This window comes from Liolophura sinensis, chromosome 8 (genome assembly GCF_032854445.1).
Source record: "Liolophura sinensis isolate JHLJ2023 chromosome 8, CUHK_Ljap_v2, whole genome shotgun sequence".
NCBI lineage: Eukaryota > Metazoa > Mollusca > Polyplacophora > Chitonida > Chitonidae > Liolophura > Liolophura sinensis.
Genome location: NC_088302.1, coordinates 36,266,597 through 36,291,322, shown reverse-complemented (window position 1 = coordinate 36,291,322; position 24,726 = coordinate 36,266,597). Strand labels below are relative to the sequence as shown.

The 24,726-nt window shown below is 37.7% G+C and overlaps 2 protein-coding genes across 2 annotated transcripts; one reads left to right on the top strand and one right to left on the bottom strand.

Moving 5' to 3' along the window:
* The first annotated feature begins 2,883 nt into the window (after positions 1-2,883).
* On the top strand, positions 2,884-6,163 carry LOC135472161 (uncharacterized). The gene is made up of 5 exons (XM_064751528.1): positions 2,884-2,962; positions 3,222-3,460; positions 4,562-4,661; positions 4,910-5,094; positions 5,482-6,163. The coding sequence occupies exons 2-5, from the start codon at positions 3,230-3,232 to the stop codon at positions 5,632-5,634; spliced, it is 669 nt and encodes a 222-aa protein (XP_064607598.1). The 5' UTR covers positions 2,884-2,962; positions 3,222-3,229; the 3' UTR covers positions 5,635-6,163.
* A 2,274-nt stretch (positions 6,164-8,437) lies between these two features.
* On the bottom strand, positions 8,438-11,512 carry LOC135473477 (uncharacterized). Its single transcript, XM_064753327.1, has 4 exons — positions 11,298-11,512; positions 10,383-10,483; positions 9,731-9,915; positions 8,438-8,587 (listed from the first exon to the last, which is right to left on the bottom strand). Exons 1-4 carry the CDS (start codon positions 11,510-11,512, stop codon positions 8,438-8,440), a joined length of 651 nt encoding a protein of 216 aa, XP_064609397.1.
* Between the last annotated feature and the right edge of the window lie 13,214 nt (positions 11,513-24,726).

Below are 24,726 nucleotides of genomic sequence, written 5' to 3'. Positions count from 1 at the left end.
CAATACTGGTATCACCGATTCAATTATCCTGCTGTTGCACAGATTGTTGTGTCGAAAATTGGGTGACCACTTTAGGGTTCGAACCTCAGACCTCAGGATCAGGCATCTAATCACTAACAAAATACGTGTCTGCGCAATCTGGCTTTAATACATGCCTCACGTAAGAATAGCGGATAGCTCACCAATAGACTTTACTGAGGATGCATTAAACCTCTCATGATAACGCAGTTCCCATAAAGCTGAACAAATCAGATCAGTGGGTGTCACTTAGAAAGTGGTTTTAGTTCGACAGTTAGACGGTTATCCAAATTTTGAACATTTGCAATTTCTGGTGCTAAGGGATAATGCTTGGTTTCAGTAAGGTCTACAAATGAGCCTTATCATAATGGTTGTGGATAGTTTGTTCGTGAAAAATTGTTAATACTGATGTTAAGTGCCAGAGTTAAGTAACCCGTTATTTATTTATTTATTTATTTATTTATTTATTTATTTTATTGGTGTTTTACGCCATACTCAAGAATATTTCACTTATACGACGCCGGCCAGCATTATGGTGAGGGGAAACTGGGCAGAGCACGACCATCCGCAGGTTGCTGTGAGATCTTCCCACTTGCGGCCGGAGAGAAAGCCAGCATGAGCTCACAGCGACCCATTATATTATTTTATTCAAGCATGCAACAAGAATATGATATATGAAAAGACAATGTGAATGTAGATGCTACGAATGAATACTGTTTATACCAGAACGAAATCTGCTACTTTGCAAACGATCACATCAATCTCCAGGATTGCTCTGAATAAAAATCAGAAAATGTGCCGAATTTTATGGTAGGATTTGGGAACTGTCTAAAGCCATGAATTCTTTCACATTCCGTATTCATACCGGGTGATATGTGTATATATATACCACAACAAAACCCCAGAGTAATTATTAAATAAAAACATCTTTTTATGATGGTTTAGAAAACAGCAAATTTATCTTAATCTTAATGGATAATATACGTTTATTTTAAAATCAAAGTCCCCAACGATGAAATTATTACAAGTCTCAAATCAAGGTTGTAATCTCTAGATTATATCTTTTTGTAACTTTCTTATTATTGGCTATTCATCTCCTCGTATATCTTATTCCGGGTCGATGAGGCGTGTTTGATAAAACATACGTTTTAACAGTATAATATCCAGATTTTACATCTCTGTTGGCCAGACCTTTCAGGTAGAGGCAGCTGTGACCTGTCACCACAAGTCAGTGTTTAACGTAGATCAGCGAGGAGACAGATTAGAGCCCAGGATCAATGCCTCATCCACTCAGGACGATCATAACAAAGACACACCACAGTTTATAAGGGATCTATTGTGTAATACTGAAACGTGTTGCATTCAGACGTAGGGCGTTCATGACGCTACGATGAACAATAGCATTGACAACAAATATTTCGGTATCTAACAATGTTCTTTTATTTTACTTCCTGTTCATAATTTTTCCATTAATTGGCAGTAGTACTATACAAGATTCTATTTTTTTAATTTTTTCTTTTGTTTTATAAATATTATAATTATTTTATAATAAAATTGCAATAAGTCATTAAGTTTCGGTAGTAAACAGTTTTTATTATATTGGACGCATATCCACTGAATATTTTTGCCAACAATATAAAGATAAATGTTTATGTAAACTTATGTATACTTGTATTACGAGTGTATTTCTTACAAGTGCATAGTGCTTCTAAACTCATCTGTTTTTTAAATGTAAAAAGAATTTAAAAGAAATAAAATTTGAGAAAAAAAAAATATCAGCAATCCTAGTTGGCTACAAGTTGCAAATGTACAACGTATTCCCGGAAATGGTTACGGTTACTGTACGCGGAGATCATTCTACAAACCGATATCTTGTCAAAAGGGACGTTTTTGGCCCCGGGCATGAACGGTTTACATAGAATTTGTTCTTTTATCATTGCTACCTTTGTGACAAAACAAGATTTATCTGTTCCAAGAAAGGATTTCATGTATTTGGAATAGTCATTGTTTCTGAAATAAGTCCAAACTTGACCATCTTGTTCTGCACCGGTTGTAAAATTCAATAAATGGTATGGAAATGTTTATATAAAATAAAGACTATTTTAAAATCAGTTTAACCTTATAGGTGTGTTTAATGGTATATAGATGAGCACTAAAGGCACTTAGTCATCTTGAAATAATGCATACTTCAGAAAAATTAAAGGCATTTATAAACATGGCCAACAGATAATATATATTATTTTGTTTTTAATGTAAAGAACAGAAAAACTTTTCAGGTTTTTAAACATATTTTTAATCATTTTCTATATTTAGGTCAGAAACTATAAGTGCATTACAGCTGTATGTATATATGTATCGAGACAGCTTTATTTAAGGTTATCAAAGAACATTTAATACCAATTGATTTTTCAAGGTAAACAAAAATATGGTAACAGAAAATGTTTCAATGTTTAATTTTTCAATGCTAATTTTTTAGTTTTTATTTTTTCTTTTTTTATTGGGATTTCTTGATTAACATTTAACAAGCCACGAGCTTTAATATCTTGTCATTATAGTTTTACACGTCATTTTACAAGAGATGTGTTACAAGAGAAGTGCAGTGTTGTCCTGTCACAGATGGTGCACCCCGGAACGTCATTACACCGTTTAACTGATAATAAGTCCACGGGTTATGCCTAATTTACGATCCGTCAACAAAAAACGTGGCCAGGTATCACGTAGAGACTATGTGAGGCTAAACTCGTGGCATTGGCAACGTATGGGTGCGTGAGACGTAGCGATATTGCCGCTCTCTCATTGGCTGACCCAATACAGCCTGGTGGCGTGGAAGGATGTGAACTGGTCAATATAAGGCTTATGAAAATATATGGTTAGCATACCACAGTCAGTTCGGGCTTTGTACCAACAGTTTGACTTCTTCAACTCAAAAAGGACTATATTGGAGGTAAGTTGTACAATGGCTAGTACTGTTTTGGTAGTGACTGATAGTCAACTGGGAGATACTGTTATAAAAGAACACGTCATCCAGTCATCATGACACAAAATGTTAACTTGCTTTTGAAGACGTAAATTATAAATGGTTGCAAACTTTTATGTTAAGTTATTTCGTTGTATTTTTACTTATTATGGAAAAAACCTCATATTAGAATAAGTTTGGAACAGAACTGAATTCGCTCAAAATTTATCTTTTATTTGTGTTGTAGACACCATCATGGCGGCGTTACTGTTGTTGGCCTTGGCCTCCGTTATTTCCATGGGATACTGTGATAACTACACCGTCACAAAAGAAGCCTGGTTTGATATTGAAATCCGGGATTATGACGGACCCGGAGAGGACTACAGGGGAAGATTTGTGATCGGACTTTTCGGAGAAACTACACCAATGACAGTCATGAACTTCGCCTCCATCACAAACGGATTCGAGCGCAAGGACAAAAATGGGGTAAGCGGTATTTTCAAGCACATATGCAATAAGTAGCTACCTAGCGATGTCAGCCAAGTGAATGTAATCCATGCACAAAAAAACAGAACCAAGTTTCTTTCAAAAGTTTTGCCTTGATAAATTGCATTTATATTGCTAGTTCCCATGGCGATCCTGCATATCCAGCTATTAAAAAGTGGTGGCTTTACGATTATAGAACATATACTGAAGACATGCCTTATAACAAGTGCGACGTAAATGGGAATGTAGTTGTAAGTGTATACGTGCTATGAGAAAATATATGCAATAAACTTAATATACAGAATGACATTGTTAATCAAGCGCACCACAGAAATTAATTCTCATTACATGTAGGCTTTAGATAGTGAGAAAAATTGTTCTTACATAGAAACAAATTAGTTAAATACATTTAAAATTGGTTCGTGTGCTTTATTTTTGGTTTGTTTTTAGTTTTTGTTCTCTATGTTTTGCTCCATTGCAAACCATTTCCAGCAGGGTTATTTGTACTTGTCACATATGTACAATGGGAACTGTTTGTTGTTGAAACCATTTTTTCCCATAAAACTGAAGTTTTATTGAGAATAAGTGCCTATTTCTTGCTACTATGAGTAATACGCTTCATTGACGTTCTTTTTAGAAAAATCAGTCTTCATTAGAATGTCTGAAGATATACGTTGATCAATTCAAAACTGGCTTTTCTAAATCAGTTCCAAAGCTGTCTTATGTTAAGACAGTTAACTTCTTAGCTTTGCCCCGGGTTCTGCTCGGTTTCCTCCCACCGTAATGCTTAATTCTTGAGTACGGCATAAAACACCTATCAAATAACTAAATAAAATATTCTTAACTACAGTAGTGTGCGTATTCCTGATCATTCGTTTGTCATTAAGTACTAATTATTATATTTGTTGTGTCATGTTACTGTTACTTTCTGTATTAAAATAAAAATTATTGTATTGGTTATATAGAAACATGTATTTAATTAAGACCTTTGTGATAATCGTGAGTCAGCTTCATGATTCTGGAACTTGGTGTATGGTGAATTAATTACCCTTGATATTGAAACACGTTTATTGATATCTGTTGTTTTTCGTTAACTTGCAGAGGAAGGAAAAGCTGACATACAAGAACTCAGTCTTCCATCGTGTTGTACCAGATTTCGTAATCCAGGGAGGAGATATCACTGTCGGTGATGGCACAGGAGGTAAATCCTGCGTTAAAAAAACTATGAGTTGTTCCCCTTTGTCCAGCGCAATATTTTGAGTTGTATAAGATAATACACAGCAAACGTTATTTACAAGCTCTATTTTTAACCATACCAAGAATGTCTGTATACACAGTGTAAGCAAAACATTTCGCAAACGATTTGGGTTGCCATCGATAACATTTGTTCGTCATCCATAACTGTCTTTATTTAATAATGATAATAATAATCTGTTTTTGTTTTAACAGGCAAGAGCATTTATGGCTCCAAATTCGTTGACGAGAACTTCATCCTGAGCCACAAAGCAGCTGGTTACGTATCCATGGCAAATCACGGTCAAGACTCAAACGGCTCTCAGTTCTTCATCATGCTGACTAAGGCCAGATGGTTGGACAACAAGCACGTCGTCTTCGGCAAGGTCGTCAAGGGAATGGTATGTATCTACATCTAAGCGAATAAAAATGTAAAACAGATTATTCTAAATGTTGGACAATTGAATAAAGTAGCTCGTGCAATATGTTACTTTGAAGTGATCAGATCAAACCAGGTACTTGCTGGATGCAGCGGAAAGAATGTAACGAATTAAGGTGGACTTAGCCGGATGTTGTTCGCATACTCCAATAACACAGTTTGAATCCGCATTACGCTGGTTACACTTTCTAAGCTACAAATCTTTAAATACTTGCAGGGAAATAAAAACGATACATGACTCTTTTTAAACCGAGGATTGGGACAAATTCATAGACACAATGACAGATTTCTGTTTTTATGAGATAACTGGAAATAAAAATTTGAGATAATTGGAAATTTGGGTTTACAGGATACCGTCCGTGCCATTGGAGATGTCAAGACAGATAACTTCGCAAAACCAAAAACCAGGGTCAAGGTCATTGACTGTGGCTGTGAGGACGTTAAGAAGTACACTCTGACCGAGGACGAAACAAAGTCCGACGAGGATATTGACAGAGAATAAACTTGAACAAAGACAGTATAAAAACAACGGGTTGTATGGAGGAGACGTTGTTGTCTCTCCTACAACAGACACAGTTTGCTTTGACTGAGCGAAACAGTCACGTGTCACTCACTACAAATGTATGAGGGGTGAAATATATCTCTTTTGATGCCATCTTACGGATGTTCTGATGATGCCAAAATTATATTGGCATATTTATATTGGTAGAATTGGTTGAAAATGGATAGAGTTTATAGACCATACTGTAGATTAAGCTTCATTTGCATGATCATTGCAGATGTTGTTGCTACAAAAAAAAGATATGTATGTATTCAAATTAGAAGGAGTAGAAGTGAATCATGTGTATAAATTTGTATGTTTATTTGTGTGTAGTGATTTTCTTTACTGCGGCATTTGATACTTAAAGTAAGGACCAGATTATGAGCATGTACTCTTCTGTATGAAGAATGACTTATTTCTCTGTTCCGCTTACGCTTATTTACACTTGATTGGTTGTATGTATGTGTGTATGCATGGATGAATGTCTGATTTGCGAAATAAAACACATCGATTTTATAACCAGCCATCTGTATGTGGATATATTTTTCTGAAGCCATAACTTATAAGACACATTACCTGTATGTCTATTTAGTTATCGTTACGACCTTTACGACGGCGGTCAGGTGAATTTATGTGGAAGATATAAACTTTACTTTGTTGTGACTAATCTATAGACATCACGAAAATCTCAAAAGATTTTGAGTCACTGACTGAGATTTCACGTCGTCACGTTTTCGAATAGCAGGCGAGATATTTGTAGTGCAACCTCACTGGAACGCCATGGCGATAACAGCTGACAAACATTATCACTTTCTCACCGTAGACTAGCACTGGAACGTCCAGTATTTAATATGTCACATTATTTGATTTTTTTATTTATTTGATTGGTATTTTACGCCGTACTCAAGAATATTTCACTTATACAACGGCGGACAGCATTATGGTGGGAGGAATCCAGGCAGAGTTCGGGGGAAGCCGACGATCCTTCGCAGGTTGCTGACAGACCTTCCCACTTACGGCCGGAGAGGAAGCCAGCATGAGAATTTGTCACATTAATCAGCCAGTATTACCCGTTGTAAGACCTAGACCCAATGTTACAAGGATATTCTTAAAATTCTCAAAGTTTAAGATTCTTAAATTCTGCTATTCTCTCGCAGAATTCGGTTGTAAGACAGTACAGACGTGGTTTCCAGAATTTCTCGCATTTTGCTCAAAATGTTGTTTGTCATCACATTGATACGCAACTAAATGTACCAATGAAGAGTTGTGGTTTGTATCTCTTTATAGGCATAAAATAATTTATCTTTAATGTGGCTACAAGCTCGAAACTTGCTTGTTCAAGTTTGCCTCATGGTTCTTTTTAGGAATTGGCCTAGCGACTACTGATCTGGAACGTTTATATTGATTGACGATTGGTATGCGGATGTCTGTTTTCAGGCAGTTCACGTGATCGCATTCACTGTCCATGGTTTTGAAAAGATATGTTTGCTTTGAAAACCAGGGACCAGTTGTTCAAAACTGTCCTAGGACTTAATACCGGATTTAACTTTAAGCCAAGTCTTCAGGTTTGTACTTACTCCAAAAATACTTGAATAAAAAGTATATTAAATATGAACTAAATCTGCTGCTGTCCCATTTGATTTCTACACTATTGCATTGATTGCTGGAGTTTGTTAAAATCGTAAATATATAATATGACCTAATACCAGTATTAGCTATAATACACTTTTCAGCCGATACCCTCATGTCCTCAGATATAAATTTTTGTTCCTTTTACCTTATTATAAATTTAGGCATTGTATCAGATATATCAAGCTTTAACTATAATGAAATCGTCATACAACATAAAGAATCTATAGCAAATGTACAAGATATGTACATATCATATGCAGAGTCTATCGGTAAAGATAGTTAACAATGTTACGGGCCTGGTTGTTTTACTTAATTTGTTATTCTGAAAATAGGACTACCCATTCATTAAATGTAGACACGTGTTTGAATCTAAGATCCCGGTATAATTTGGATGTGAATGTCAACAAGTATGTCAGGTACCTGGATAACACAAAAGCACGCGGGTTTGCTCCGCCAATACATTTTGCAGCCACAGTATGAAAGACATACTATAGACCTTTAACAAAATGTAAAAAACCAATCATATAAATATCAAAATCGACTCTAACCTAAATGATGGTGAGACCACTTACATCAAAACCTACCATCATTCCATCATGTGGCTATTTACGAAATAACGAAACTTCCACATGAACATCATAACGCAATGCAAATACTTTATTTAAGTAGCTGCAAGATGTTATTATACAGAAAGATATGTTAGGCTACTCCGCTAATGTACTATAGTATTAATCGCGTAGTCAACACAATGACAACTCTGCGGGAGATTGAGGGCAATGAATTAAACATGGACATGAAAAATTACTGTTTAAAATTATTTTGTTGGATTATCCTTTGTACACAATCTGTGGCGTTCTTTTATAGCAGCGGCCAACTGAATGCTGTTCTTTACTTACATTTCATTCCTTCGCAGGCCATCGCTTTGCTACTAACAATATGAAAGTCCATCAATGATCATTGCAATTTTATTTATCTAGCAAATGTTTACTCTCGCCCGATATGTAACACAAGTCTTTTTCTTATATAAAAAGCTATATTTTCACAGGACTTTTTTTATTACATATCATGGTGGAAATCAGCTAAAGTTTTATTCGGTCTGCGTAAGGTTTGAACTTCTAACGTCTTGTGAAGTTTAGCGTTCTATATCCTGGTCGGATAATGTCTGCCCCTCGGTCAGTGTGTATTTCTTCACCTCATCGGCGCCACAGTCTATGATCTTTACCCGTTTCTTTGGCTGCGAAAACTCATCCGTCTCAACAGTTCCTATGGTTCGAATAACGTCCTGAAATGTATTCAAAGCATTGTTTCAGACTGTATTTAAATTGATCAAAGGAAATCAAATAATTCATCGAAATTAATTGTTATTGCTTGATATTGATTTATCCTGTTTACATGTGACAGAGTTACTATCCACAAACAAAATCCTCAGTAACAACAGAATATTGCGACAATACCAGAATACTGCAACCTCTTCGCGTCCATTGCATACCCTTACCTGTCAAGCTCATACCATGGGCGACATCAATGAGCATGAACAAGCTTATTTTCAATATAATCACAGAGATGATGCCCATTGGTTTTTTTTTTCATATTTCCCAATGGGTGGTGTATAATCGAAGGTCGTGTGATGTATACTATTCAAAAAGTAACAGATATTCATGACGGTTTTTATATTTCTGGAAAATACTATTGTATAAATGGGAATAAATAAAGAATACTGTTAGGTTGTTCATACTGTGCAATGCTAATCTACAGGATACACCAAATAGTGGAAAGCATCAGGCGTGTTGACGTGCACGTGCAACCTGATGGGTGCATTTGAAAAGTTTCCAGTTAAACCTTTCAGTCAGTCTCCATACAGCTGCTTGCTTAAACCCAGCAACCTACGGATGGTCCTGGGTCCCCGCCCCCAGGGTTTCCTTCTGTCCGGTTTCCTCCAACCATAATGAAATATTTTTAGTACACCGTAAAACACCAATCAGATAAAACAAAAAGTTAAATTCTGAGCGAATCTCGTGCCTGTGTATCATTTTTCAGACATTTAAACGATTCTTCACCATTGCCACATACCTTTGTGAAAATTATATTTCACGGATTTTGATAAAATATTGTTCACAGCTGGGCCTTTAACACCAACACCGATCCATTGAGTTATGGTACAGATCAGAATCTGAATCCCGTCAAAGAATCTCTTAAACGATGCTTCCCTTCTGCCAAGTGCTTTATCTCTTTGTACACAAGTTTGGTGAAAATTGAATTGGCTCAGAATCCAGAATTTTTTTAAACCTTTTTTCATCATTTTGAGATACCATACCGAGTACTGTCCCTTTGACGGTATAGTGGAATTGATATATTCGGCTGTAGCTGAGATTTGTGTTCTCGGAGATCAATTGAGTTCTAGTTTTTATTGTGACATACAACTTACCATGCCATTCACGACTTTCCCAAACACCACGTGTTTTTTATCCAACCACCTTGCCTTACTCAGTATGATGAAAAACTGCGAGCCGTTGGTGTCAGGGCCGTGGTTAGCCATGGACACGTAACCTGCAGCCTTGTGGCTCAGGTGAAAGTTTTCATCCACAAACTGAGGACAGAATATAGCCTCACCTGTCAGACAATGCAAGAAGTAAATGTATCGTATTTTCACACATGGTAGTAAAGTGGTTTGATATTGATATTATTCTTGCGAAGAACGTTTGCGAATGGGGAATAAACCACTGATGTTTGGCAGCGTATTGATGATCTTTCCTACGTGTGCCATACAGATATACAAGCCACGCTAGTGGGCGACAAGCGGACTTTAAAGACTGCACAAAAGGCCAAAAAGTCGCCATCGATCGCTTGTTGTCACCAAGGCCCCACGAACAATAAAAACACGGGAATACAAATTCACTGTCCAAGGTCGAAATCCGCACCTCAAACTGTGTTTCCTGGCTGCAAATAATATCCAAATGATAATACAAAACATAGCTTATATCTTCTCGTGTACCCTACCAATCTCCTCATGATGCACTACTTCAACTCTCCATGCCCACTGCACCATTCCCCAACCCCGTTCATCATTTACCACCTACCTCCTTGTCCATCCCCGTGGGTAGTGTCTCCTCCTTGGATGACAAAATCTGGAACAATTCTATGGAAATGTGTTCCCTTGTATTGGATCTTCTTCTTCTTCCTCTGCAGAAAAACAAAAGCTGTTCTTTGAAAGTCTTGGCACGTCTGTAGATTTTGAGAACATTTACAAAACGCGAAGGATTAGAACAAATCCAACCACCGTTGGATATGAAACTTGTGCCATGAGTATTGATTTTAGTATAGCTTTTTTATATATCATTTTACTGATGTTATACTCCATGTACTTAGGAATATTTCATTTATATGAGGGCAATTAGATTTATGGTGCGAGGAAGCCGAGCTTTGGGAAAACCCAAGACCATTCGTAGGTTGCTGGCAGACCTTCCCACATACGACCGGTGAAGAAGCCAGCATGACATGAACTCACAACGACCGCACTGGTGAGTGGCTTCTTACATATTACCGCACTTGGACAGATACATGGAAAACCTAATGACTTGAAGCGGTAGCGTGATCATCGGAAACTTTATGCACACTGTCCTTAAAATTAACAAGATTCTGTGTTTTCTTGCAAATGCAAATTAAATATGGGGCATAGCATTATCAGAATTTGTGATTGTGTTTTCATCTGTACTAAAATGAACCCCAAGTTGAATCACCAGACGTTACGTGTTAAAAAGGCTACGTGTGAGTTGGTCTATCGATTGGTCGAATTCATCACGTGTTCTTTTAATTTTGCGGCCTCCAACACAATGTTTTACTACTCCAGGCCATATGCAGCTACAACTTTGATATGGTTTTATTCATAAGTGATTTATGAGGCCATTCCGGTGCGTTCAGATTCTGTGATAAGCTTGATTTAACCTATGAAAATTCACTGTTTTAGGACATTCTCTCTTACCCCAGTTATTTGCCTCTCGTAGCCATTGGCAATGGAGGCAAAGTTCAATGCTGTCATAGGGACTGTGTCACCAAACAAGCCGATTACAAAGCGCCCTCTATAATCATCGCCCGCACCGTCGAAATCTCTGATCTCAATATCAAACCATACTTCATCCGTTACCGTGTAGTTCTCACAATTCACAACGGATAAGAGACATCCCAAAAACACGAATATCATCAGCTTCATCGTTTCTCTGTATGGAAAAAGAGAGAAATCGACAAACGAATTATTCATTTCAGTGAACGGAATGATTAAATGTAATGCAGACGTAAGTATATTGCCAGATATTGCCAAGTATAAGATTTACCAGCACTTCCGTGCTCTCACCAAGGCGGTCACTGTGAGTTCAACTCATGCTGGCTTCCTCTCCGGCAGTATATGGGAAGGTCTTCCAACATCCCGTGGATGGCTGTGACTTTCTGCTTGGCTCAGCCCGGTTTCCTCACACCATAATGCTGACCGCCGTCGTATAAGTGAAATATTCTTGAGTACGGTGTTAAACACCAATCAAATAAATAAATAAATTTAAACTTCCGTGCATTATTTTCTTTTACTTTTTCTTTTATGAATTTTGTTACTAAAATATGATCTTATACTCACCTATAAAAAGGCACTAATTTAATGCGCATAGTGGAGTGCGTTGTTGTCGAAATTAGTGAATAAAATATCGTAATATTTTGTAGAGAATTGGCTCAATAAGCCGTCTTTAGCTAAGTTGCGTGTACAATGTATATTTGTGTTATCTTGGAATTGTAGAATTCTTCATTAGTAAAAGTCAGTTTATGTGTTACTCACCCAGACTCTTATCCCCATCCAAACTTGTACACTAAATAATTATGTCAAACGACAACTGGCCCGCTTTTTATGTCATTGTGACTGCCACGAAGTGCAGTTATTTATCCACCAATCAAAACGAACAAATCTGTTGACTGCACGTAAGTAAGTGTTTCGGGCAAGAGCTCATGTTACCAATATTTGAACATAATCGCAATCGCGTTTATAAATTAAGTATGGCAAATACACGTCACAAAAGATATGGATTTTTATATAATTTATGAAATTAAAACCTAAGTGTTGACTAAGATGTTAAAGACGTAGAGATTTCCACGTTGCTTCCTTTGATCACGTTTCAGACAGTGGAAAATATACCATCACCAACGTGTATCCAAGGTTGACAACTCAGCTTAAGTGTAAGACTCTGTATAACTGCTTTCGTCTCCTTCACGAGGCTAATATGCATTTCCATGATTCTTGTAACTCTATACAGTAAATTCACACCATGAATATTTACTTATTTATTTAATTGTTGTTTAACACCATACTGAAGAATTTTTTACGTATATGAAGGTGGTAATGTTTAATTGTGGTGGAAACCGGACCGACCTTTAACGTGTACCTGACGTTTGTAAAAGCCACAGTCAAGACAGTGAATCTGGATTCGAACTCACGACCTCATTTATCACGCTCTTAAAGTCGACTCTACAAAGCAATTTCTCACGTAAGTCAAAATTTAAAATCTCATCACAGAGCTTATTTTTTGGTACTGAAAGATGAAATTTTGATAAGTTTGTCATAAGATGACTGTCACATTTTGAGGTGATTTGAATGTTAATTTCTCGGTCCCAAACATTTAAAAATTTTGTATTACAAATGTTTGCTCAAGTTAGACATGGCTTTGTGGAATCTGCCTTTTGTGATTCCAGCAAACCATCGATTTAACCACCTGAGCAAGCCACATTCCATAATGATTTTTTAGCATACAGAGAGAGTTTCTGAATTTCGCGTAGAAGCCGTTAAATACCCTCAGAATCTCAGGTAGAAGCTGTCAGAAGAAATCATGGGGCATTATCAGAATGGCGTGTGCTAATAATGCGGCCTGGCAATGTATAGAGAGCTATGTCCACAGTTGCGAACTATTTATATCTCATTGTGGTGTCTACACATTACACGAACAGCAGATCACACAGAAACGAACTAAAATCAGAGACTGATACCACAAAGCCATTTCTGACTGTCAATTTTTGAAATACCATTTTAGAGCTTATTTTTTTTTTTTGAAATTTATAATTTGACCACATCACGAATTTGATCTTAAGACAAATGTATCAAAATTTCATGGTACGGGGCATTATGCTTTGTGATGAGGTTCTCTGTTTGTCCTGAAGTCAGAAGTTGCTTTGTGGAATCGGCCTATACAGAACAAATCATATCCATCCGAACACAGACCGATCACAAAACCGGCCTGTGGAATTCGCTCTACGGTATATTACTTTCTCGTGTGAAGTCCCAATTTTTTTACAGTGAGGCAATTAACGTTATAAAACGCGAAACAAGCGTTCAGTCCTATACCAACTCTGGTACTGCCAATCCTGCCAAGTCTTACCAAGTAATCTGTTCTTTGGTAAAGTGTAAATAGGCGTATTTTATAAAAAATACCACATATGAAAACATTTCCTTGTCAGCATCTTTGCTTTGAGACATTGGTGTCATGAGCAGCATGAACACTACAGTGAATATACCTTTATGAAGATTAGATAGATTTTACATAAACGCTTAAACATTGCATAAGTCTACAAGCGCAAAAAACACCTGGGTGTATTCTAAGGCTCCACTATGTACATATCCATGTTGAACCGGTACTTTTCGTGGGCCACGTTTGTATCTTTCCTGAGTCTGTTTGAAATGAGAAAGATGTTCTCTTTAAGTATATGAGTTATGAAGTGAGGGGTAGGGGGAGACAGGTGAGTATTTATAGAGCTGCCTTATCTCACGCTCTTCTTGAGCCAGAAAAGGCAAGTGTTCTCCTGGGTTTCTGAGAAAACGTAGGCATAGGGTACACCGAAAATTACACGTAGAAGACTCGACACGAGTCGGTTGAGTACATACTTCGACAAGGAGAGAATACATGTGGCGAGTTTCTGATGTAAAATCAAGGCTGCATTAATATTCCATTTAAAACCACAGAATCGATAAATACGTACTTGCTCCCCTACCACCTAGAGGCTGGAGTACTTTTTTATACATTTTTTTTCAATTTAACTGTGCAGTTTAATTTTCACTCATCATCATTGTTCTAATGCGATTGTATGTAATTCAAGACATAGTCTAGTGACGGTTAATAATTTGCAATTACCATCACTGCAATTTTTCTTTTCATTTTACGTACTTCTGCTTAAGACATCGTGCTCGGAGGGTGTAATATGCTGGAGTTTAAGCCTTTAAATGTATAGTTAGAATAAATCCCTAATTCATGAAAAATGACGAGAGGCCGAATTTCACCGGTTTTGTGTTGCCAACAATCACGCTTTCGTCGTTCCTCTGGTTTTACTTTCTATACTGTAAGTCTTTTGTTGTGTATATTATTTTCTGCTCATATAACTCGAACGGCATCAATAGTTCAGCGGTAGTCTGTGAATATAACAACTTTTCTTGTGCAATAGTGACTATGGTCCAAGCCGAAATGACCTTTGTATTGTTGTAATACATGACTACTGCGTGAAATACCAGTTTGTCCACAACTCGCCAACGAGAGGGAAGGTGTGAGCAACAGACTACACTGCTTGGTCCCACATTACCGTTAGGCTGGGTAGGTTCCGTATTTCTTTGAGCAGTGAGATCAGGATTTAACTGGATACAACTGGACACGTAGATACATGTATCTATGTCACGCATGCTGACCGCATTCATACTTTAGCCTGAGGGAGAACTTGATACGTCGTCAGCTGTAAACGGGAAAATCTATAAAGACTTTTTTTTTAAATAAAATCTTCATTCAGTGCTGGAGCCACTTATGTCAGTATACACTGTTTTGTTACGAACATTTGGCAGATCGCACACACGTGCACAGTGAATCTTTATTTCACGAAGTTCAGCTAGTTGTATATATATATATATAGTTGTGCTTAGGCTTTCTACATTTTGACCGTTTGGTGGGTTGTTACTGTACATGCAGCAGGGTGTCATGTATATATTATGTCATGGTTTGCCTCCTATCTCCTCGTCAGCTTATCCTGCACGGCGATGTCTGTGTGATAGAAGGGGCCCCCGGTACTAACGGTGCATTCCTGTGCGTGTAATTAGCCTGCATGGTCAGGGGGCGGGAACATCACCCGACCCTTTACTAAGGTATAGACTTTCTAGGTTACACCATTGTATAAATAGAACGGATGTCTAAATAGGAACTGTCATTCGTAAATAGCAGCACGTATCCAAACCGTAGGCTACCTAACATTTTTCTAACAGTAATTGGAATGATTCTAGTACATTTCTTTCTTAGTGTCTGAAGGTAATTTTCTCTCTATATCCACGTTGCAGATTATGCTTTAAAAAAATACTCAAAATACTGGCTAAGATAACGAGCAAAATCAGTCATGATCTAAAGTTATCTCCCTTGAATTATTGACGCAAGCTGATCGCGTTTACAGATAGAGCTGACTTCAGCAGTTGGTGTTGATCTTTGCTTTATCCCCCATCAATATGCCCGCCCCCATCCCAGTAGAAACTGGGATCTACTCATTTCGATTACACAAGACTGTGTCTCCTAGCGACACGATATAACAGTGATGCTAATTATACATGACACTCCATCACGCAACTTACATATATACATAGCATGACCATCGGGTAGACCGGTTTCTGCAATGGTGACCCTCACCCCCACCCCCTCCCTCCCGCACAAAAAATTAAAGTAAAGCGACAATGTATTTTGACCACATCAGATTTGAACCCCGGACCTCGCCATTATGACCTCGACAGACGTACTATATAACTGATGGGCCTCCGTAGAGGTATACTGTTTATGTATGTTACAGTTGAGTGCCGGCGACTAAGATGAAGTGGAGAAGACTGCTGGCAGGCCTCTTCTGTTCATCGTTAACTCCACCATTCAGTGTTCATATTCAGGTGCTTTTCTCAACCCTTCTTTGGTCAGACTGAAACGGCCGTTAATTTGAAACAGATTCCGCAGAACACTGAAGATGCAGTCGGTGTGTGTAATTTCAATAAATGTAGCTTTGGAGACAAGCAAAGATAGACTACCGGCATTCATTCGAAAAACAAAACATCCATTGATTTTATTTCATCACGGAATTAACGGTATTTATGTCATTATGATTTAAATGGCATGTTGTATGTTACATAAACACTGTTATATGATTATGTAATTATAAGATGCACTCAAAAAATTAATCTGTTCATTTTAACAAAAAGTATGTTGTCTGAATGATGCTAGAATGTATCTTGTTACTGCAGCATGTCGCACTGTTCAACATAACACACATATTCTATTAATTCAACATACAGATTTTATAAGACTAACAAGATATTATGTTGAATATGACAGAATATTATGTTATAATAACCGATTACATTCTAGCATCACTCAGATAGCTGGGTCCTCTATGGCCTAGGGGGTAAGCACACCAGTGCGGCGCAATGACCCAAGAGCCTCCCACCATTGCTGTCGCTGTTCAGTCTAGCTCGTACTGGCTTCCTCTCCGGACGTAAGTGGGAAGGTCTTCCAGCAACCTACGGTTGGTCGTGGGTTTCATCCCATCATAATGCTGGTCGCCGTTGTGTACAAAAAGTTAAGTATTCTTGAGTACGGCGTTAAAATATCAGTCAAATAAATAAATATTGGTGATAGACATCTGCCACACGAGCGTAGTCGATTGCTTACGTTTACCAAAGCCTCAGAAACAGTTGGAGAAGGGGAATCTACGAATTCCCTATATCGATGGGTTTCCACGTGGCCCACGAAAAGTACCGGTTCAACATGGACAAAGCCTGTATACACATCTGTATACATATATCTCGTTTGCAGATATGAAGCTGAATTTGGTCGTGTATGAGTGATGATAACAGACTTGAAACAAATCGTATATAAAATCTTTTCAACGTACGTGAGGGATCTGACTGCGCATTTCCCGACGCTATAGCCTTTGACATCGATCGTGTAGCATTGGTTTTAATTATACCAAGATGCACCCTGATATGGCTACAGTATTCATAGAGAAGCGTTAAACCCTGAGACAGGAAGCGAAAAAATCTATTTTCGCATCCGCAGAGCCCGGTATTCGTGACATACCACTGTGAGGAGTTTGATAACATTTCAGTTGTTGCATGGCTATGCATGCATGGTCTCTATATACTGCATGCTTGTTGCTATGTAACGTGTATCTTACAATGGAGTTCACGAGGGTTTTTTTCATAAGCTTATACTCGCCTCACTCGTCTTTACGCCCAGAAAAAGTGTCATTTGATGTCTCCTTCTTTCTAAGTCTCCTTGGCATGCTCAGATATATATATTTTTACATATATATAAGAGAATACAAGAGAATAAGAGATCACCCATTGTGGAACATAATGTAACAAGATTTCGTTTTGTCCATAGGTAACAAGATTTCGTTTTGTCCAAAGATATCAAGATTTCGCTCTGTCCAGAGGTGTTACTTGTAAATTTTCCCCATCATAAGTTATAAGTGTATATGTAAATTGTAAGCTGCCGGGAGGCTGCTAGTTACTCAGTTCTAGTTAACAAACATTAATGCTTGTCATTAAAAATCAAGGCATCACCACGTAAATTTAAAATGTTTCACAAGTTTTCAATCTTGACAAAGATCCCGTAAAAGAGGTCTAAAGTTTTTGAAAAAAAAATTGCATTTATTTGGTGATTCCTATACTTCTTATTATCATTGAACCCACACACGACAAATATTTATTTATTTATTTCACTGGTGTTTTACGTCGTACTCAAGAATATTTCACTTATACGAGGCGGCCAGCATTATGGTGAAAGAAAACCGAATAGAGCTCAGGGGATACCCACGAAAAACCGCAGGTTACTGACAAGTAATGACCGAATATTCCATTATTTTCTAATTCATTTGTTTGCTGTTTTTTTCTCCAAAAATGCAGTTCTTAGCACGGAGGTTTATATCATCAACTTATATTTGCTCTGATATTGTGATAAGAAACAATATTACATACAGGTATGAAAACATACGAATTGAGTCAAATGATAAGAATTCATTTATTCATTTATTCATTTATTCATTTATTTATTTATTTATTTATTTATACAGTACAATGAGGAATACTTTACTTAGTGTTGTTTATGGCTGAGAAAAACCGTATGCAGAACTCCATGCATTGAAAACCACCGCACTTTATCGGACATTTTAGAAACCTCCAGATTTTAATCCGCAGCTATAGACGAACCATCTGGAGCTGCATTCGGACACGCCCCATCTGGTTGTTCCAGGGCAGGTCGTCATTCCAGGACAATCCATTAGACAGGTCCGTCAGCGAGAGCCGTAAGAATAATTATTAATTAAGTAAAGCGACAGCGCAATAATGGAATATGCAGGCATACCTGTGATGCTGTGTAGTTAAGTAGTAATAGTGAAAAAAAAAACAAATGTCTCTGTAAAGTAATAACAGAACTCCTGTTTTAAGTAAATTCTGATTCATAAGAATATTAAAATGTTCAGTTCATTAAATATTGCCATCAGTCCTTGGTGACAGATATGTCAACGCCATATACCTGAGTGTATGTACGTGTACGCCTTGCTTGAATAAGACCAGAAAGTAAACCTCTGGTTGTCTAATGAAAACAGATTCATATCACGGACAGGTACGGCTAGATGTGTTACTCTCAAATAGCAGAAAGCTGCCAAATAGCCTGAAGTTTCTAAAACAAGCCGACGGGCCCGGTTTAAGTCTCACATTTCCTCGTTGCCATACCCCTAAAGCCTTTTTCAGCAGAACAGTGCATTTCTGCATGGAAAACCCTAACTTAACACATCGCTCTCTTTCTCTCAAGAAAACCTTCTTACGCCGCCAGCACTGGTATCGCTGTGTAACGAGCGAGCTAAACCATTTCGCGAAACCGCTCAGAGTTGAGTCTAATCTTTGTTGAACATAGTAGACATACCTACACCGCTCCCCTGCGCCGACTTGTCGGGTTCTAACACCAGATCTCATAGGGCGGATTCACCTGTGCTTGTCGTTTATACCCGCATTTTTATCGACTTCCGATATCATAATGTGATAGCTGAATTGCTTCGTCTTGTACATAGCATTTTGGATCGACTTCGTTGTCATAATACGGTAGCTGAATTTTTTCGACCTGGACAAAAGTATAGAACGCAGAACCAGTAAGAATTTTCATAGTACGGCTTTTCGCAATATATTAGAAAATATAGATACTTATCATAGGCTACTACATGATAAAAAATATAATAATGTATTCATTAAGCCACTACATGATTTGGTACTTTTTCTGGTATTGTGTTTTTTATATAGACCCCCCCCCCTCTCCCGTAGAGCCCCCACCCCCTGTACTGGTGATATTACACCATTGTATCGCTGGTATTGATGTAACAATATTTCCGAACTTACTTCCGAACTTGATTTTTAACTGCCATTTATTGCAACAATTTAAGATTGCATGAGTATTTGATATGAACTCACTGAACCATTCTAAAAGCTATACGAAACTGATGTTGTAGTAGCAATCATCTGAACAGTGTGTACAGATGGGGTATACATTAACATAATAAGTTAGATTAAGAACCCGAATAACTGATAAAGCGATGGGTGTGCAGCAACCATGTAGATAACGTTTGTATAATCTCATCAGTCCCGTACTAGAGGTATAGACGGGATAAACTTGACTAATCGGAGCCTCGTTCTGAAAACTTGCCCGAGACCTTGACCTCTACAAAGCTTTACCTGTACTTAACGTGCCTCCTTTGTAACCATGGAAACGAGATCTGGTAAAAAAGTTTTAATAGTCCTCGCAGCCCCGTTGCGAACGCCTGCCGTGAAAGTGATTACGACTCATGCGTAAGAGATGAAGAGTAAAATGTGAAACACAAGTCGTGGGTATATATTCATTACATTGTCACACAAAGTCAAAAACATGGTAAAAACTTTCAGTTATACAGTTATTTTCTACAGAGGACAACTGTTGCCAAATTGTAGGGAACGAAAGTTCAGGCTTTATCGATCATGCCATACGGCTTTGCGCATTATCATTCCAATGATTGATCCATGTTTGCAGAAGGAGACAGTGTGTTGTTTTAACCCGTCGTCAAGCTTGCATACCTGGGCAGAAGAGCACAATTCATATATAGCAGATGGGAAACGCATAATGTTACTTTACTGTACACGTTCTCATTTTTTTTTGTGCAGTCTTTTATGATGAATATATTTATCTATTTTAACGCGAAACTCAAGCATATATCACTTATGCGATGGTCGTCAGGTTTAAGGGTTATGGAAATTGTGCAGGGTATAGAAAAAACCACCGCCCTTCGGCATGCAATTGGCACACTTCCTATTGTAAAGTCGAAGCTGAACCATCAGAGATTGGATTCGAACCAGCGATCATGCAGGTGGTCATGGTCTATCAGTTATATGAGGATAGAACGACATATGTATTTTAGCTATTGGAGTTTCTTTGTGAAGTCGCCGAGTCATCAGGCCATCATAACTACATTTCATGATGCGATTTCTGTCAGTCAGTACTCCGCGCATGTGCCTTGAAGAGAGTTAACAGACAGCTGATGAGGTAAGCAGAGGTATCTCTTTATAACCTGTCACCACCTATGTACGAGCGGTGAACTTTCCCCTCTAGATAAACTTTATTACACAGTCATATTTACCTTGTCTCCACTTATCATCAGTAAATATTTTCCATAAATTGAAGGTGTGACTCTTTAGTTTGAATTATTTTAATGACAATCTTTTGAAGAGTTTCTTTCCGTTATTCTAGTCTTTAAACATCGCTAAAGTGGCCGTATCAATGTCATGTTTATTTTTTGTGTGCGAGTGTGTGATTAATTGTTGTTGTTATTTTATTGTGTGTTGTTGTTGCTCTCTGTCTTTACTTGCTTTTTTCACCTTTTCTTCTTTTTATTTATTCATCATATAGTCTATGGTGACGTGTGATAAACGTTGTTCTGAAAATTGGCATTGCGATCACTGGCACGAAATATCCATTTGCCTCTTACAATCGATACACGGACGTACCGACGCCTGCAGATGAACTAACTCGTGTTCATGTGCGTAGAATTCCTCCTCAACTATTACATTCAGTGCACGCCCATGCTGCATCACGCTGATCTATCATGCTGTATGATATACAAGTACAAATGTATCTGACAGTAAGCAAGCCAGGGAGAAGTTCAACACCTTGTCTGACGCCGACCTGACATTTGGAGCTGGATCTGTTTATACGCCCACATATAAACACCTTCAGCCCTGATTCCAGCGATATAACATGTGGCCCGTCATTGGGGAGTGTCAGGAACCAATCGCAACGAGGAGAGTAATTGAGACCTCATCAACTCGGAGTACATCAATAATGTCAGCGTTTGCTCCAGCCACTTCTGTATTCTCCAAGGTTAGGTGGATTGTAATTCAGAACTCCCATGGTATGACGTCATTTGTGACGTCAGCGTGGATACTAAGCAAACATGCCTATCACACCCACATTGAGTAAACTTGGCTTTATTTGTAACGAAATACATATACTCAGATACATAAATAAATCACCACGCCTCACTCCTCATTAGCCTCTGTGATAAAGCTAACATCACGGATCATTTTTTAGATATTATAGTGTTTGATTTTTTATCATATCAAAGTTATATAACTATTCATTACACATATCTTAGGAAACTGTTTTTTACTGAATTTCCTGCTGATCAATGTTGTTTGTGTTTTCGATTCCACACGCAATTAATATGTTGGAAATGAAAATCTAATGAGTAACTATTTTGAAAATTAATACAGGGCACAAGTAAAACTATAGACACATTAGTTAATGGATTATGGCCAAAGAATAATGATCATCCACAAAAAGCTTTAGAAATGATAATTTTATAATGCAACTTTATAGTGAAATAACCCATTTTATTAATTGTCCAGAGCGTAATGTTAATACTATTAATGAAAGGAGTTTTTCGGGTTTTTATACTGTGTAATTATCGTTTGGGATAATATCGCAACGCTAGATGTATAAACAGTTTAAATCAAAGCGCGACCTAGATACATGTTCTGATTAACGACAAATTAGTAATTAGCATAATGCACGAATTCGAAATAGTGCTAAAATTTGAGCGCCTAGAACATTTCTTGCGTTTTCGGCATTATTGTATGTATGTATGTATGTATGTATGTATGTATGTATGTATGTATGTATGTATGTATGTATGTATGTATGTATGTATGTATGTATGTATGTATGTATGTATGTATGTATGTATGTATGTATGTTTGGGCTTGAGAATCCTCCTAATTTATTACTTTACATACTTTCTTAGTTCTTTATGTGTTAAACGTAAATTTTGAACTGATTTTGCGGTTATAAAACCGTCGATTATTATTGACCATTTAGATACAAATGTCTACTTCCAAGATTTTTAAATGTTTAAGTGTTTGTTCTCATTAGTGACGCTTAATCTACATGTAGTGCGCGTTCCGATATACTTAAACACTGTTTGGTTCATACACGCACCTGCACACAGACGAGCGTACATCGGGTCGCAGCCTTCCGCACATGCAACTTACTGCAGATGTCAGCGTGCTTATTCCGCGTGCCGCTGTCAGTTTAAGCCTTACCTATCCCTGGAGCTATATTCGTCCTGTGCAACCTGACACTACATGCATTTCTACCTATGCTAAGTTGGTTGTATCGTTTTCAAAGTTGGCACCAATGGCAGTCGACAGGGGAGAAAATGGCCGTCTGCAACACAGATTAAAAGAAAAAAAGTCCCAGTGGGAGATTTGGCTGGTGAAGCGCATTTACAGCCATGCAGGAAGTATATAGGACTCCAAGACTCATAAAGATTACATAAATATCTAGGTGCAGTTCAGAAGGTATAATTTCAATAAATTGTGGCATTAAATTGCATGTTCAGATATATGCCGCTGGATGATTGACATTCATCTCCATTCCCTGGCAACTTTTATCATTAGCAAGTTCCACATACTATATGTCATATATTATATTCCTATGGATTTGAGATTATTAGATTCACGACATCTTCAAAGGAACAAATTAAAACACATCAAATCAGCGTTCTTGCAAACATTCGACTGATTAACTCGCACTTTTTTAAACGAATAAGATTTATTTAAATAATTCTGATTTTCATGAGCAATGTTAATGTATTCAAATATTAATCGGACATTTTTGTACCACTCGGCCCATTTCGGACACAAGCATATGAAGTTTTATGTACAAGCTGGCAATAACCTATTGGTAAGCGTACCTTAGGCATGAAATTATGCTGTCAAAATATACTTTCCGGTTTTCATGGAAACAGTTATAAGCTGTACGTATAAGTACGTACGTGTTTCTTATGGTCTCTAATCCGGCTGTGGTTTTAACTCCGGAAGTTTGTCACAGTACAGTCGTTTAATCAGTTCTCTCTGGTTTCCTCTAACGATAAACCTAACCGCGGTCACATAAGTGAAAAATTTCTCACCGATCAAATAAAAATACACATTTCTAAAGTACATAGATGTACCTCAGACGATTTATATTTGCGTAGTCGAAATATAATTGTTCCATCGAATTTCTATTCATGCTGGCTTCCTGTCCGGCTGTACGTGAGAAAGTCTGCCAACAATCTGCGGATGGTCGTGGGCTTCCCCCGGGCTCTGCCCGGTTCTTCCCACCAGAATGCTGACCGCTGCCGTATAAGTGAAATATTCTTGAGTACAGCGTAAAACACCAATCAAATGAATAAATGAATTGAATTGCCATGTTTTATCCTACTGAAGCTAAAATGCACAGTCAGACTGCAGTATATATGTATGGTGGTTGGCTGTAGTCTTATTTATCAGAAATCTCATATCTACAGTTTATACCGCTGTATAGCTTATTGTCGAGCTTATAGAAAGACTTTAATGACAGTGTGAATAAAGCTAAAGTAATTCGAAACTTCAAACTCATCCCGATCAATGACTTCAGCGAAGACAGAACAAGAAACAGTAAACCAGATTTGCCATATTTTCGCTTCATAATATCGTTGTGTAACTTTGTCTTTCTTTTGTATATTTCAATCTAATTAACTCCAGGTGATATCTCGTCAAAGGAAAACCTCATTCTTGCCGTATTTATTTGGATAAGGCAACCTCGCTTGGGCCAGCTGCATGGTTTCTTTAGGTTTGCCTCAGCCCGCTGCATACCCCCGGCCCAGGACAGAAATAGCCCGACCCCTACCCCTGCTGAGAATGTAACCATGTGGCAAGCCAGGATAGATAACTGCACATCTCAGCAGCTTTTATCTTAAGCGCTAACGTTTACACAAGGCTGAATAACGGACCAGTTGACTGAGACATCTGCACATGATCTTTATATTTATGCAATCTATTTATAAAGTTAT